A 17,877-nucleotide genomic window follows, 5' to 3' on the forward strand; every position below is an offset into this window, starting at 1 on the left:
ATATATAAAATATTATACTCAAATAGAGAAGTGCTTTGACATTATTGGGGACAAATGACCTGCAAAAAGAACAGAAAGATGTAATCCATTTTTACTTACACAAGCACACAAAATCTTCTTAAACTTGTCTTTGCTCCGGTAACTAAAAAACTGTGAAGTAGATTATTTTCCTCCTCAGAATGTTACTGGACAAAAATCCCTGCTAGGTTGAGAAGCCTATGTGATAAAAGTTAAAATTCAAAAGGTCATTTTTATCTTCAAGTGATAAACTTTTAAAAATGAGTAATCTTTCCATAATTAGTGTGAGTGAAAGTTTATATCTGTAACACTAATGGTGGCAGTAAACTGAGAGACTGAAGCAAATGTGAACACAATCAAAAGTGTTTATCAAAGAGCTTCATAACAGGATTAATTGAAACTGTATTTAGCATAAATCCCTTAGCTACCAGATCAGATGCTTCTTTTAAGTTGTTTTCTGGGTGTCTAAATACAGTGATACTAAGTTTACATTTGTACCCAATTATCTGAAAAGCAATCAAAACAAATGATTAAACATAGAGGTTTTTTAAGAAAATCCAGTGCTCAGTGTTCGCTTTGCAGTTAATTTCCCTGGAAAAAAGAGCAAACTAATTTCAGAGACAGCTAACAGTTTATTACTGGATGTCTGGCATACAACAAAATCTGTTTGTCAGTTGCCTGTTTTGTCAAATAGGATATGGGGATGTATATAAGAATTTTGTACTAACTATTATTAAACACTTTTTGAGGGTTTTGAAAGATTTCACTGCAAATTATGGGCTGGATACTCAGCTGATGTAAGTTAGCATAGCTTCACTGAAGTCAATCAGGCTAGAGCAGTACACCAATTTACATCAGCTGAGCATCTTTCCCAGGGGCATCATTTGCTATGGGACAAACGGGGCAGTTGCCCCTCCAGACCTTAGTTTGCTCCCCTCAGACTTTTCCTAGACCTATATGCTCCAGAATATCTTCCACTTTTTGCCCATCCCCCAACTTTGCAGGGTACAGTACAATCATAAATTATGTTCTGTGCTGTCACAACTTTTCCCATCTCTTACCCCTATCTGAGTTTTTCTGAAATTTGGCCCCTGAGCTGTCCCTCTTGATATGTAACAGAATAGCAGCATTTTCTTCTTCCCTCAGAGGGTGCAGGTTTGCACACGCTTTTCCTGAAGTTTCGTGTGCCATCTCTTCCTGCTGACTTGTTTGGTGGTTGCTTTTGTTCCCATGATCTGTCACTTCCCATATGTATGCACAGAATGGTTCATTGAGCCTCTGCAGTACCAGAGTGCAGTTACACATTTCCAGACATTGCACTGAGTGGCCAAGGGTCATGCACAGCCAGCAGCATTATTTAAATTCCCTTCCTCCACAAGATTATACCATGGCAACAAAATTCAGTTCTGCTGATGAGGTGGGAAAACAGAAGCACTAGGATTAAGTCAGTTTGTGTTGGAATAACTTAATTAGCAGAGAAGTGTACACGTACCACAGCCAGTAGGCAGTATTGGGGATGATAGGGCAAAACAGTCCATTAGTATCTATACTGCCTTTCACTAGACAGTTCTTTTAATTTTTGCCAGCACTGTGGGCAACTGTGTGTTAGATACAGCCTGCAGAAATAGTTTTAGTTTTCCTGAAATCAGATTTCATTGACATAATTCCACAACTTGGTGTCTGAAGTCTCCTATGACACTTTGGCAAGCCAGAAAGTAAGTTGCTTACTCACTTAAGTTGGTCAGAAGTGCCATGGTGTGAGTGATGCTAAGTAACACAAGCCTCTCTCTGAATTTCACTCATTTATTTTTTACCTGGGTTTTTGTTGTTGCTAGTTTGATTTTTTTTTTAAAGAAATCCACAGCACTAAAATGGTAATTAATGTAAAGAGCTGTGCAGGAAGGGGGCCAATCAGAAAACTTTTTCAGGTGTTGCCAATGCATAATGATCATTCAATTTACAATTCAGATTCTTGGTTTCTACTTCTAAGTAGTAGCCCCAACTGCAACTATGAAAAAAATTATATAGATATAATGTATAAAAAGAAGTAACAGTGCCGTCTATAAAGCTGATATGCTAATATGTAACTTTATTCTGACCCTGACCATAGCTGCGCCGGTAAAGTCAAGCAAATAATAAGGTATTAAACCCATCTTGAAAGTAAATGACAGTTCTGGTTTGTACTGAAGACTGAGGGAGAAAAAAAAAAACCTCCTCAGTTTGGCATCTTCCAAAACAAACTGCCTCAACTGCAGTGTCAGACAGACTGTTTTTTTTTAAGCCAGTTTCTATTAACAATGCTGCCCCTTTTCTCCATGTGAGAAAAGTGTTGCTTATTTTCATCTTACACCAAAGAGTGTTTTCTGTCTGCTTTAGTTAGAAGCTGATATTGTTTCCCTCAAACTCAATGAAATGAAGCTAATCTTGACAACAGAGGCTTCTAAAATGGAAACAATCTGTATCCTACTTTCAACAGACTCCTATATAGCCCCCTTCTAAAGCTATGAATTGTTTTCAAGCCACAAGACTTCCTGCATTTTTTAAAAATTCATGTTATTTCAAGGAAAAATGAGATGTTGGGTGTGTTTTGCCCCTCCTGCCCAATTTGGTGTGGCTCTTTCAGGTGTTTGGTTTTCTTTTTTAATTCTGTGCCCCGGTAAAAAATGTCTCTGTGCTCCACTCACACAGAAGAACCAATCCATGCAACAAACCTCGATGCCAACTCTGCCCACGTATCTACACCAGCGACACCATCACAGGACCTAACCAGATCAGCCACACCATCACTGGTTCATTCACCTGCACATCCACCAATGTAATATACGCCATCATATGCCAGCAATGCCCCTCTGCTATGTACATCGGCCAAATTGGACAGTCTCTACGGAAAAGGATAAATGGACACAAATCAGACATTAGGAATGGCAATATACAAAAACCTGTAGGAGAGCACTTCAACCTCCCTGGCCACACTATAGCAGACCGTAAGGTGGCCATCCTGCAGCAAAAAAACTTCAGGACCAGACTTCAAAGAGAAACTGCTGAGCTTCAGTTCATCTGCAAATTTGACACCATCAGCTCAGGATTGAACAAAGACTGTGAATGGCTTGCCAATTACAGAACCAGTTTCTCCTCTCTTGGTTTTCATACCTCAACTGCTAGAACAGGGCCTCATCCTCCCTGATTGAACTGACCTCATTATCTCTAGCTTGCTTGCTAGCACACATATATATACCTGCCCCTGGATATTTCCATTACATGCATCTGAGGAAGTGGGTATTCACCCACGAAAGCTCATGCTCCAAAACGTCTGTTAGTCTATAAGTTGCCACAGGATTCTTTGCTGCTGTCTAAATAGGATTGCAGTTGATATAAAGATGCATAAAAACATCTGCCACTAGCCCCCCTTTCTTAATTCTCATTCATACAAATAAGATACTGGGAAGAATCTTGAGTTAGTTTTTTAGAATTTCTCTTCTTTCTAATTGAAAGCAATGCAGTTTAGGTACAGTGGTGTATTCTCAGAAGCAGACCAAGCAATCAGTAGTGTTCTCTTGTATAGTGTCTGTTCTTTTTTTTTTTTTATTGTATAAAATAAACTGACTAGTGCTTTTGACTTTGCATTGATTTATCTTTGTTTACAGGGACCATATTTATACTGTTGATATGGACACATCACATACAGAAGAAATTTATTTTATCAAAGTAAGTAGCTTTTTATCATCCTGAAATTAAAGACACTAGAAAGAACAGAGAATAAATAGGAAGTGGGCATTGTTTCAAACAGCTGTCCAGCATTGCTGTAAAAATTGTACTAATCAAGTGAGGTGGAATTGGTAGTCATATATGGGGAAAGCTGGAATAGCAGTCATGACCTCTGTGAATTTCTTATAAGCGATTTAGCTAGCTTGATAAGCAGCCAGTATCGAAATACACTGAGCTCCCTGGAATCCATCAAACATCTAGTCATTGATATTATGTAGCTTTCTATAATTGCTATACTATACCAATTAAGAATACTAAAAATCTCATCATAAAAGGCAAAGTCTACTTATATATTTTCATATACACAATTTTTAGTGAGTCATGCCAGTATGCAGTAAATAAAATCTTATTATAACATCATGCTATACAGTGTTGTAAGAAAAACCACATTACATTCACGGGAAATTATATCCAAAATGGGAATAATTTCTCTTGCATTGCGCTCCTCTTTATAGTGTGAAAGTTTCTAGAAATGACCTCCCACCAGTTTCGTCATATTGATTGGCAAATGGCATACCCTATATGCAGTATATGATATTCATAGAACATCAAGGTGAATTTCACCTCAGGAAAGGAAAAATGGGCATGTTCAATCCAGGAATGATGCCATAGATGAGCTTGTGATATGATACCCGTATTAAAATGAAGTCACAAAGCAGCTGAGGAAAGAAAAACTAGCGTTACATCCATGGCCAGTGGGTGAATCCCGGGCTCAGGGAGGCTAGCCCCCGGCCCAGCCCACCCCTTCTGCCTGAGGCCCCACCCCTCCCGCTTCCCGTTCCCCCGCTGAAGCCCAGAGCTCCCGCCCAGAGCTCTCACCAAGGGGGAAGGGCAAGCAGGAAGGGACCTCGGGGTGGAGCATGGGCAAGGCCACGTGGGGCTGTTTCGGGAACCACAGCCTTCCCCTGCCTAATATACCTGCTGCCCATGCTTACATCCATGAAAAATGTTTGTGAAGGACTGTTAATGAATTAGTACTAACTCAATTCATTAAATGGAGCTGTCAGGTTGAAGCCATGATTATTGTTATAAAGGTGTTAGTATTTTAAGCTAGGGACTTTTTAATGACGTTTTACTGTAATTATTCAACTCTAATACACTCAATCCAGGGCCTAACTGATGGCAATATGTGGGGTCAGGAAGGAATTTTTCCCCCAGGTCAGATTGTCCATGATCTTTTTTGCCTTCCTCGCAGTGGAAGGTGTGGGCAACCTCCCGGGATCAGCCAGGTGTACCACACTTAATTCCCTGCCCTGGCATGGGGCCTCAGGCATTGGTGCACCTCCCATTCTCTGCCTCTGGCACATAATAGCCTAGTATCCTTTGGGCTGCAAAGCAAAATACTTTGCTTTAATTTCAGTTGTTGGGTTAGTGTGCAGGTGCTGAGTGGTATTGGTGGCTTGTGATATACAAGTAGTCAGATTAAATGATTTGATGGTCCATTCTGGCCTTAAACTCAGCTACTTGCCAAGTTTAACATAACTTCATAACGTGGTATATCTAGATCCTGGTTCATGGAGGAACGAAAATCCAATATGGGCTTTACCTATAACCATTCCAGGGAAGCAATGTTAGAAAATAAAACCTGAGTCCTTTGATAGCTAGAGGATCTCTGAGCCTGTTAGCTAATGTGAAGTAAGGAGAATAACCTGAACTGGATTTCTTTGCTCATCTGAACTGGACTGTGCCAATATGTATGCTTTGGCTTGATAACTAATGAGTTTATAGTCAATTTGCAATAATTTGCTTTGCAAAACAACATAAAATTAAAAGAAATGATGAGAAGTTTTTTTTAAAAGTGCATATATTTAAAAAAATTGGCAAATTGCTAAGTTCACGTTTGCAGGCTTTAGAAGGTGAGATGGGTTTCTAGTTTAATGAATAGATAGCAACAGAAAATTAAGTGAATGTTCTACATCACTGATCTTTCATTGTTATGGTGAATTAATCATGGAGAAAGGGTGCAGAAAGCGTTCAATAAATATATGTTCAGCAGCTAGTCTCCCCTAGGGAACTCTTACTTCTGAAATCAAATGCAACAACCTCTGGGCTCTAATTGATTTCTTTCTTGATCCTTGCAGAAACTGACATGGAAATCTAGACAGGCTGATGTAGACACATGCAGAATGAAGGGAAAACATAAGGTAGGCAATTTTCATTTCTCCTGCAGCTGCCACTTTAGTTCAGCTTCTTAACTATTATCTCAGACTGCTCTCTGTGATGTGGAATGGATCATGCCATTCACTTCTTTGCAAGTAATTGCTTTTTCCATCAACTTACTGAAGTCTTTAATTTGCAAAAATAGTTTGCTTTTAATGTGATGAAACATTACGACAGCAGCTGCAGTAACATCATGAAATACTTAGAAGCAGTGGGAATTATGGACACAGTGCTAAGTGTACTGACATTGCTTAATGCTGCCTCCTATAGCTAAACACTGTTGTCCATTCTCCACTGGGAGTTAACTGAAGAGCTCATAAAAAGCCATAATACGAAGTGTGTGTTTGTAGATGCAGAAGAACTGATTCTGATCTCGCCCCAATTTTACACTAGTGCAAACACTGACTAACATTAGTCAGCTCACAATCAGGCCCAGAGTTTCTGGACCTGATTTCCCATCAGTTTTACTTTAGTACACTGCACTGAATAAATTAGTGTTACTATTGTATTACAGCAATATATCCAAACGGTCTTCAGTCCCGATTAAAGCAACAAAATTCAAACAAAAATAATGAACCATAATGAAGTCTGAATTGTAATATAAATAAAATGTCCTCAGTTCCTAGCAACTGTGTTGAAACAAATAGAATGAAAATTCATTGTCTTGTTCACTGTCAGTTAAAAAATTATGAAACTAAAGCCCAGAATGTCACAGTGGCTACTAGCCAGCCTCATTTTAGCCCTGACAATGAAAGATCATGGCACAAGAATAAAGTCAAACATTTGTAATATATTGGGTAAAATACTTATTATTTTTCTTCAGGATGAGTGTCATAATTTTATTAAAGTCCTCCTGAAACGAAATGATGATACCTTGTTTATCTGTGGAACAAATGCCTTCAACCCTTCTTGCAGGAACTATAAGGTAGGTGTTCTTAGTTGTCTTGAATAATAACTTACAGCTCACTGCAAAAACATGGGCTAGTCCCCTGTACTTTCTTAAGTAAAAAGTTTACTACTGATGCTTCTCAAAGTACAGGCCTGATGCTGAGGATTTCTCACCCATAAAACATTTTGAATCTGGCTGTTGTGGTGTGTTCAATCCCAAAGATACTAGCCTAGACACTTACGGGCTTAACATAGTAGAAACTATGTATTTTTTTGCTGCATTGGTATTTGGGGACCCAATTAGAGGGAACCTGTGTAGGACTCTACACACTTCTTCATTCTGTGAAAGTGATTTCAGCAGTAGACTGCTACAGGGAAATGCAGAGGGGGAAGAATGGGTAAAGTCAAAACATCATATAGAGATTAGGATCAGGTTGCACTAGACAACTGCCTATCTGCTCTGCTAGTAAAGCACATGTTAGAGCCGAAGATTCCTTCCCTCAGCCCAATTATGTGCCAGTGTTTGTGCATGCATGCAAAGCCCTTTATTCAACCTTTGTTCATTGTCTGAGGAGTAGGGTTTTAGGCCTTGATCCAGACCCCACTGAAATCAATAGGAGTTTTCCAATTGCTTTAATGGGAGTTAGATCAGGGCCTTAGTGTTCAGCCTAAGAGCAGTGCACTCTTTTAGAATCTGCCTTTGTCGCAAGGTGCATTTCTAACCTTTCTTTGGAGAGGAAGAAGATTCAGTTACTACTGATAAAAAGCCTACACCTGCTCATATAGTAGTCAATGGCAAACCTCCCATTACTTCAAGGTACAGGATCAGGTCCAGGATTATTGTAAGAAGAGTCCTGAAAACAAACTGAAGATATCAACTGCCAGGAAAGCAACTGCAGCAGTGATACCCAGTATTACCCTACTTCTCACCATCTTTTCTCTGCCATGCTGGTTTAGCCCCTGCAGTGGCTTTAGCCTGGAGGGTACACCAACACATGGGCAGAGCAGAGCACAGTCTTCTCTATAGTTCTGTGTTAATTATATTGTGCAGATACCTGATATAAGGAGTACTGAAATTAGAACAACTGGTCTGGTTTGAAAAAAGGTCTTTTTTTTTTTTCTCCTTCGCTTATCCCCAACTTCCCATCCACATCATGTAGCTAGGTTTCCTGTTTCCAGTCCTAAGTTTAGTTTTCTGTTTGTCACTGCTTACTGCTCAGTACAATTAATGCTACTAACAAATTCGTAGGAGTCCCCTTGCAGAAAGCTATTTTTTAGTACAAATACGGATTTTCTTGGCATCCTAATGGGAGGATCGTTTCTGCAGATGTTTCATTCCCCATGATATATGGCCCATGGTGATTCCCTCAGCTGTTGCTATGCTCTGAGAGCCTGCATGGTGATGTCTCTTGGGGCCTACAGAAGGTCACTCTGACACCTGCACTGACTTTCCCTGACTGTATTTCAGGGATTACAGATGGCACCAGGGCACTTGAGATATGCCAAACTGAAGATAAGGCCATCCCTCAGCACTGTAAAGTGAAAGTACAGATGACCCTGGAATGTTGTGCTCCTTGCAGAAGGAAGGAGCTCTGGAGCATAGCTCATTTACTTTCACCATCACTCTAAATGCTTTCCCATCCTAGAATAAACACAACTGATTCCCTTCAGAAGGTCTTGACAGAAAAGATACATGACAGAAAACAAATGATGACAAATCATCCATTGAATGAGTTAGGTTTCATAACATATGAGATTAAAGTTGATTGGGGTAGCTTGATGATGCTAGATGGATTATTTTTCATGGTCTGTTTCTGAACTCTGCATTTGATTTATACAATGTGTACTGTTGAAGTGAGTTAAATATGTTAGAAGGATTTTACCCCAGCATATAAGTTATTGATGTAGCCTGATCATTTTGCATGGTTAATAATAATTGTATTGATTGCTAATTAATACTAATGAATGAGCTGGGGGGGGAGGTAATAGTGTTCCCCTCCCAGAATCAGGCTCCACAGAATTAAAACTGACAAGTTCAATATCTTGTAGGGAACCTCAGGGTGGCAAAGACACTTACACTGAGGCTAAAGCAAAGCCTTAGCTATCTTTATTAAAACAATCAGTAAAGACAAAAAAGCTCCAAACCATATAAACAAATAGCTGTAATACAGTATTAGGGATATCTTTGGTGTCATTCCCTGCATATGCTCACATTCTTATACTCAACCCTTCCTTGGGGCTCTGGGGGGTGAGAGACAAAGGATGAGCCTAGTCCTTGGCATGCTGACTGAGTCCGATGATCCAGAACCATAACACCCAAAAGTCAGTGGTAGATAACAATGAAGAGCTAATGGATGGAAAGCTAGCCCCTGCTACATGGTGGCTTCACCTATTATAGGACCTGGGCATTATGACAGACCCAGGCCAATGGGGTGCAGGAGTCTGCTAGAAGGCAAATATACTGGTCACTGGGTGAGTAGTTTTCTGTTCCCTGAGTGACCAGAGCAGGGTCTGCACTAGAGTAGTCAGGAACTTGCTAGAACCAATTAAGGCAGACAGGCTGATTAGAACACCTGCAGCCAATCAAGGCAGGCTAATCAGGGCACCTGCATTTTAAAAGGAGCTCTCTCCAGCCAGATGGGGAGGAGCCAGAGGAAAGGAAGTGTGTGTGAGGAGCTGGGAGCAAGTGGCCAAGGAGCTGAGAGTGAGAGGGTGTGCTGCTGGAGGGCTAAGGAGTACAAGTGTTATAAGACACCAGGAGGAAGGTCCTGTGGTGAGGATAAAGAAGGTGTTTGGAGGAGGCCATGGGGAAGTAGCCCAGGGAGGTGTAGCTGTCACTCAGCTCTTACAAGAGGCACTATAGACAGCTGCAAATCCATAGGGCCCTGGGCTGGAACCCGGAGTAGAGGGCGGCCTGCGTTCCCCCCAAACCTCCCAACTCCTGATCAGACACAGGAGGAGTTGATCCAGACTGTGGGGGAGATAACTGAGGTGAGCAAAGCTGCCAATAAGCACAGGATCCACCAAGGTAGAGGAGGAGCTTTGTCACAGCACTATCACAGATATTCACTCTGATGCTCAGACTTCCATGTCCAAATCTAACTTCCTCTTCCTCATAATATTGGAGTGCACTTATCCTATAGGTTAACATATTCATGCCATTTATCTCTTTATCATATACGTCACCTATTGCTCAAGCAAGTTGGTGGTTAGACATGTGCCTGCACTTGCCTGGTATTATGTACCAACTTCCTCTCTTGAGCAAGCTATTCCCACTTTTCCAAAATCTAGGGTAACTGTCAGGCCATTTTATCTATGCCAAGGGTCATAGGCCTATTTTACTTATTCTAACTTACTTATGCCAGTGTCTTACAGGATACAGGCCTGTAGGTTCTTTGCATTACTGAAAAGTAAAATAAAATGCTACGCTAGCTCTGTGGGCTATACCGCTGATTAATCTTACCAGCTATAATATATGAGTCTTAAACATGTGGGATCTGCACCCTTACATGTAGTTTACTAAAACCCCTTCAACTTCAGCATGAGGTTGAGTTGGTTATTTGTATAATTACCTGTACCTGATGATGAATTAATTTCCTAGGGATTACACATAAGCCTAAGATTTTAGAAGTACTGCATGTATTAATTCTTGCTTCATGGTAAGAGGGTTGCTATATGACACAGGCCCAATTTATGCAGTAACACTGGGAGAGTGGTCCTTTCCAACATGCAAATCAGAAAAGCGAATAGCACAGTTTTGACTACCCCAGATAGTGCCCCAGCTTAGGAGGGGGAAAAATGCACACATACAAAATTACCTTGTGCTTTTCCTTTCACTTGTATGGGTTGCAGGCTACTGCTCTGGATAATAGCACTTCTTTGCATCATGTTGAGGATAAAATTTGAATATTTCCCAGAACTACAGACCGCATAGCCCATTACAGTTCAACAGGAAACCCATGTACAGAGAAAATATCAGCTGAAGACTTTTGTAAAATGTAATGGCGACAATAGTATCATAGGTTTTGTCCTGGGTAATGAGTTTCATTTTTTATTCTGAAGAGATTCCATTGTTTTTTTTTCAGATGGAGACACTGGAGTTCCTAGGAGATGAGTTCAGTGGAATGGCCAGGTGTCCCTATGATGCAAAACATGCCAATGTTGCACTGTTCGCAGGTAAATAAGGAAAAGTGACACTAATCCATTCCTTCCCTTCTTCCAGGTCCTGCTTGCCATGATACAATATCCCTCCCATACAAAATGACACTTTTAAAATGTGAGAGACAAGTTGGGTGAGGTAATATCTTTTATTGAACAAACTTCTATTAGTGAGAGAGACAAGCTTTCGCGCTTACACGAAGCTCTTCTTCAGGTCTCATTTAAAATGTGGCACAGTAAGTGAATAATGGCTCAAAATAGGGGCCACAAGGAATCATTAGTGCAGGAAACTTCACAAGCTGCTGTATTAACTTCAGTACCATAATCAGCATTGTCTAAAACCTCAGTTTCCTGATTTACGTTTACTGGATTTGTGGTAAAAGAAATGAGATAATATAATGCCAGATCAGTGTGAGACAGAAATACTGACCCTATTCCGCTTCTATGAAAGCCAAAGACAAAATTCATAATGACTTTAGCGGGAGCAGGCTATGGTCCTATATTTGGTTAAAACTAAGGTACCTTTCACAATGAAGGTCAATTCAGAGATGTTTAAAAATATCTACGAGTGCACTCCTCTCCGCATCAACAAGGAAAGCAGAAGTGCTGGCTCTTTTTTTTAAGTAGAAACATCTTGACAGATCATTTCCAGCTGTGGCAGGGGAAGAAGAGAAACCTCTTGTTTTAATGATGATTTATGCTGCATGTAACAGAATGCAGTTAACTATTGTTTGTCACGGTAATTTAAAAAGTGAGTGCATATTAATGGTTTTAATTTAGGCCATTGGTTATAAAATGGTATTTTGGTTCTTCTTCCCTTTTATAGATTTCTGAATATATTGTTTCATTTTTGCACTTCTGTTACTATGAACCTTGGTGACCACATCTCAGGTTTGGCTGTAACGTAGATGGTAAAGTGTGTTGGCAACTTAGGATAACATTACTGCTGTTTTTTTGAGCAGGTATCTTGCTATTACATAGAAAATAATGACTAGCTATTTCTTAGAAAAGATGTTAGAAATTCACTTGGGAGTGTAGCAGTTCATAAACAGATCAGCCACTATTAAGTGGAGATCATTGCTATAACCAAAAAGACACCGTACCACCTACTGAACTGACATGGTGTCTTTTACAAAAGAGAGATTCTCTAGTAGGCTGCAGCGTGCCCTCACTCAGCTTAGTATAAATTAATGGCACCATCTAATTTAAAAATACTAATGAATAGTTCATTAATTATAGTAAGGACAAAACTAGAGAGATTTTTCTGGATGTTGGGGAGTGACCTTCTTTTTACTGACTTCTCTTTTTTAATCCAAAAGAAGTTAAGTGCTTCCAGAGGAAGAGAGTTTTAAAGAAACAGCATCCACTAATATAAGTGTATTACATAAGTAGCTGCTGTATATTAGGCACCATTCCCATGTCATAGGCCACATATCACACTTTCTTACAGTATGCTCATTTTAGATATGTTCCTAGGAGCAAGATACACAGAACCTTATTATTCAATTGACTAATTTGTGATAACTTGCACTGTATCAGGACTATTGCCTTTCGGTATAAGAAGTAAAGTTTGTCAAATAAATTGTTACAGAATGGATCAAGTAAACTCGCCTAGCTTTAGTAAAAGCATTCTGTGTTTGATAGGTTATAACGTCTGATCCCCTGTGAAAAGCTTTTCTAGTAACCAGCAGTTTAGAGAGCTAGCCCAGTTGACTTTAATCTGTAGGATGCTCTTATTGTATATAACTCTTCTTGCAGCTATTGTAGGTAGTGTGTATGAAGTGTGATTGTCACAAGACCTACTGGGATGTGGCAGGAAGGAGAGTGATTATATTAATGTTGAGCTCTGACATCCAGAACTGAAAAGTTCAGCCTTTTTATTGGTTTTAGCGTCTGCTTTTAAAACACTTATTTATTTTCACTTAAGAAAGTAGACCTATTTTTAAACAGCCAAAATCTGATAGGAGTTGCGTGGTGCAGAAGTAAGATTACTGCCCTGGTAATGAAAAGATTTGATCTGTTTTTTAAACCTTGAAGGGAAATAAAAGGCTATCTGCTGCTGCTAGCTGGAAATAAGCAGAGGTATAGGCCAAAAGGGTTCAGAAACCTCTGACCAAGGGGGCACCCACTTTATCATATATCCAGTGTGGATAAGTTCTAGCTTAATACCCATTATAACTCACAATGAGGAGGGTGCAGCCCATACCCACTTCATTTCGACACAACTGAGATTTGAGTTACTGGAGCTACATAATGTTCTTTTGTTTGTGTTACTGTGAATTATCATGGGTGAAGGACATTGCTTATAACCTAAAATAGCCCTATGGGACAATGACCAGATTTTGCAATTGCTATCAAATGAAATTTTGTCAGTGCTTTCCTTTAACTTGTGATGTTTTGCCTCACTCTCCTGTCCTTGCTGTGCCCTGTTTACAGCACATTCTTAGCTTTCCTCCTCTTATGCTCTTTAAGAGGTAAAGATGCCTGAGCATAGATCAGATATCCAAAAGGATAGGGAGCTTTCATCAGTCTCTGCAGTCATATATTTGCTTTGCCATGCCATACACTGATGATTTTTGTGCTAAAGTTCTTAAAGGAGCAGAGCTTTTTGCACATTAAGACAAAAAAGGAAGAAATACTAAGTGTCAATTGGCTAACATAACAAAATCAAGGAACAATGCTCTCCAGAAGTACATAGTTTGACAAACTTGTTTAAAAACTAGCACTTCTCTTGGTCTCCCTCATATCCATTTATTTTGCTGGGATCTGTGGATAACAACCTCATCTTTTCCAGTCATTGTTCCAGTCACATTAGATTACTTGTGGTAGTGGTGTTCACAATGAAGCCGGGCATTTCAGTCTCAATTTATCTAATCTAGTAAAACAGAGGACATTTTCTAGGAATGCCCTTTTTCCAGTGCATCCTTCTGAAATTGCCATTTCATTGTAAAAATGAGGAACGTTTCAGTCTGCCTGTGATTCCAGATATCCACTCAGAATTTTCGTTCCAAAGAGATTGAGATGATTTCATTTGTCCCATCTCATTTGATTGATGAAGGAAAATAATTACATTATTTCTCCTCCCTCTCATTTTTTTTTCTTTTTCTTTCCCACTCCCCAAGAGGGAAAGCTGTATTCTGCCACAGTGACTGACTTCCTTGCAATAGATGCAGTCATTTACCGGAGCCTTGGAGACAGCCCAACCCTGCGGACAGTCAAACATGACTCAAAATGGTTAAAAGGTGAGTACACAACTGAAAAAAAGGGGAGCTGCATCTCTGATGATAGTCTTGGATTGCTGACAGACCTCGCTGCAGTTTCATTTCAGCAATACTTTCGGTCAGATAGAAGAAACTAAATTACATCTTTTACCTACTCTGATTTACTTACCTTCCTTCCCCTTCTTCCCTTCCCACCTCCCCTCCCCGTTACTGGATACTGAAAGAAACTACAAGTACCACCACAGTAAAATGCATTACATCCAACTTTTCAAGCCTGAATTCATTTAATAGCTATTTTGTAAAAAAGATGGAATTTTCAGAGAGGAGACCAATGTTCTTGGGCTGCGCACGAACCAACTGCCTTCCTAGGATTGTGGTAGGTAATAATCAGGGTTTTATGAGATACAGAGAATTTGTTCTGCAACCTTATGATTCATTGATATAAATAAAATTCTGGGGCTATGACACAAAGTCTTCATTTTATAGTTTTTAGGTGCTGTATGGCTTTGCTGTTGAATTAGGCAATTTCTAAATACCTTCATTGTTAAGAAAGTTACTGCTTACCCTCACAAATGCATCATGAATGGCAGTGAGACAGTGAGCCAAGCTCAGGTATAAGGACTTAGGCTTGCATGCAAAAATGCTGAAACAGAGTGAGGTTGAGGGAAGAAACCATTGGCCCAGTGTATGTGTGTGTATATATGTGTGTTAATACCAGGTACCCATGGAGCTAGTCATATGTGCTCCTGCTTTCACTAAGTCTAGGGAACAGCAGATTGCATGGTGTGCTATTCTCTCCATGCATGAGGTTTTGCCCATAAGGATCTACCCTTGCACCAGCTACCCATGCCCAGATTTGAAAGTGTCACTATCTTCACCTTTCCTAATTCTCCTGCAGAAATCAAAAGGGGGATCATTTCAGTGGCATGTGTGCAAGTGCGTAATTGCCTTGCATTGGTTCTCCACAGAGTTGCCTTCAGCCACTGCATCCATCCAAAATGCATCGTTTCCCCGTCTGATAAGCCATAGTCTGGGTGAAAGGGTTGAAAAGTGAGCTCTGTCCCCTCCAAAAATGTTTCTCTTTGGGTATGCAATGATATGTTTTGCTCTTATCTGTGCCTTTGATTCATTTTTATTTTATATATGGTGTACACATAGACAGAAGTGTTGTCTGTTTACAGAGCCATACTTTGTCCAGGCGGTAGATTATGGTGACTACATCTACTTCTTCTTTCGGGAAATAGCAGTGGAGTACAACAGTATGGGGAAGGTAAGAGAATTGCCTTCGATTCTTTGTAATAGTCAGAAAAAACTGCTCTTGGATCAGTGCTGTTAGGAATGACCTTGAAATGAGAACCATAAATCACAATGACAAGGTCATCATTTTGAGAGTATCCTATTGCTCGAGCCAAAAGGTTGGTTGGAGTGAAACATTGCACTGCCTGGATACACAACGTGATGGTGGCAATATGTGCTGGAAGCTCTTTTATTTTCCTGACTCTGCAAAGTAAATGGCAAATTCATTTAATTCATCATATCAGATAATAGTTACAATTTTTACTTTAAAGAGGCAGTTGTATTTAGGAGATGAGAGTCGAGAACACTAAGTAAACAAGGGAGAAATTTTGTTCTTTGCCTTATTGTAAAGAACGATTGAACACTTTACTGAATAAAAATTTTTGATATTTCCACAATAGACTTCTGACTAATTAGACAAAAAAGCTGACCAGTGTCACAAAGGTGCAGGGTATGAATACAGGCCCAGCGAGGTTTGCATAGTTTTGAGTGCCGAAGATACAAGACCCAGAGGCTGGCAGTGTGGGTTGCAGGGATTGTGAATATAAAGTGCTTTTGTTTGGGGGAATAGAAAGCTAAGCAGTCTGTATGGAAATGAGTTTATATGGGCTGAGAACTGATCTTCTGAAGGATTTATGGCTGGGTATTAAATGCCTCAGCCTTATCTTTTATAGCACACTCTTCCAAAGCTGAATTTTCCTCTGTTTGTTATTTGTCACAGATTATGGAAACATGGGATTAAATTAAGCACCTCGCTGTGTCATTCCTATTTTTTTTAAAAAAATGTTTCTCTGATCAAAGAAATATTTCATTTTCTATATTTTTTTCCTTCACTGCAGGTAGTTTTCCCAAGAGTGGCTCAGGTTTGCAAGAATGACATGGGAGGATCTCAGAGAGTTCTGGAAAAACAGTGGACTTCCTTTCTCAAGGCTCGCCTGAACTGCTCAGTTCCTGGCGATTCACACTTCTACTTTAACATACTGCAGGCTGTTACGGATGTTATCCATATCAATGGCCATGATATTGTCTTGGCAACCTTTTCCACTCCTTATAACAGGTAACCAATGCAGTTGCTTTTTGGCTTGTGCTTAATATGTACCATGTGTTTTGCCTTTTCATTGCAGTTTCTTCTTACAATTTAAAACTACAAGAAGCTGTAGCTATTAAACTATAATTTTTATTTAGCATGCACGTATGGGCACCCATTTTTTCAATTTTAAAGACTCTAGTATTGTTTATTACATTATATGACTGATGCTTGAGATGAGTTTTAAATCATGTGCTACATGGTCACATACATTAGACACATTGTCCTTCATGCTGGAATAATTTTAGATAGGGGACAGAAAACTCTGCAATGTCCAACTTGCAGAGTTTCCTACTCATTCTTCTATTGGCAGAGTGTGGGTGGCCCCTCCCAGATCCCTAGAAGAAGCCCTGGGTACTTCAAGATATATACACATGTCTCTTGCCTCCACCCTGCTGCCTTACCCCACCAACTACTGCTAGCCCCTGGCAGTCTGTCTTCTGGAACAGCTGTTCTCTTAAGGTCTCGACCTGGCTGCCCCCACATTCACAGAAAAGGGCTCCAAAGTGTAGGCAGGATTGTAGTGGAAGTTAACACATCCTCATCTTGTGTTAATCGCTATAGCTCTCACCATGAGTTTGTAGGGGAGAAACTGGAAGACTCCAGATCCAGCTTGCCGCCATCCTGTCCCTTCTAAGCCAATGGAGCTGTAACTCCGTGATGTTCCCTTAAGGGGATTCTGAGAGGAAAACAGCGGGCATGCCAAGTGAGAGGAACTCTCCCATTTCATTGGTGCAGGATCTCCTCTGTGCATAGACATATATCTTCCTGTGTGTTTGTACAGAACCTAGCACAATAGAGGCCTGTTCTTGGTAATGGCACTGCCACAACCAGACAATAAATAATAATGGGACCCATTGTTCTGACACCTGCGTTTTATAGTTCAGCATATAAAGGCTTTCCATGACATCTGCTTAGAATTTGTTACATGCTGCTTGGTAAGTTATTAAAACATGTAACTGCATCTAATTACTGAGGTCTCCGGAAAAGTTAAAAAATGTTCTAATTAAAGAAAAATTCCTGCAGGGCCCCAGAGAGTCTGTTTCTTTTCCCCTGTTCTATATTACAAGGGACACTGGGGCTGCAACATGAACTTTATTGCTGGAGTTCATCTGCTCTTGCCCTACATTTCCCACCTAGAGTCAAAGGGTGACCCCTCTGAGGTGAATGACAAAACTCCCACTGATTTCAAATAGGAGCAAGCGCAGGCCTCCAATGTATAATTACTGCTTCTGACAACAAAATTAGAGTAGCTGCTGTGGAATGATTATGCCAAAAATGCAG

The 17,877-nt window shown here is 40.0% G+C and overlaps 1 protein-coding gene across 3 annotated transcripts in view; it reads left to right on the plus strand.

Annotated features, from left to right (window-relative positions):
• SEMA6A (semaphorin 6A) overlaps nucleotides 1-17,877 on the plus strand; it is a 133,445-nt gene that overhangs the window by 65,892 nt on the left and 49,676 nt on the right. For all 3 annotated transcript variants that reach the window (XM_030566537.1, XM_030566538.1, XM_030566540.1), the window contains exons 4-10: nucleotides 3,663-3,723; nucleotides 5,865-5,927; nucleotides 6,767-6,868; nucleotides 10,917-11,007; nucleotides 14,112-14,231; nucleotides 15,392-15,480; nucleotides 16,346-16,563. In XM_030566537.1, the coding sequence (XP_030422397.1) occupies nucleotides 3,663-3,723; nucleotides 5,865-5,927; nucleotides 6,767-6,868; nucleotides 10,917-11,007; nucleotides 14,112-14,231; nucleotides 15,392-15,480; nucleotides 16,346-16,563 (744 nt within the window). The remainder of the gene's footprint in view (nucleotides 1-3,662; nucleotides 3,724-5,864; nucleotides 5,928-6,766; nucleotides 6,869-10,916; nucleotides 11,008-14,111; nucleotides 14,232-15,391; nucleotides 15,481-16,345; nucleotides 16,564-17,877) is intronic.

The sequence above is a fragment of the Gopherus evgoodei genome, chromosome 6 (genome assembly GCF_007399415.2).
Source record: "Gopherus evgoodei ecotype Sinaloan lineage chromosome 6, rGopEvg1_v1.p, whole genome shotgun sequence".
In the NCBI taxonomy this organism is placed as follows: Eukaryota; Metazoa; Chordata; order Testudines; family Testudinidae; genus Gopherus; species Gopherus evgoodei.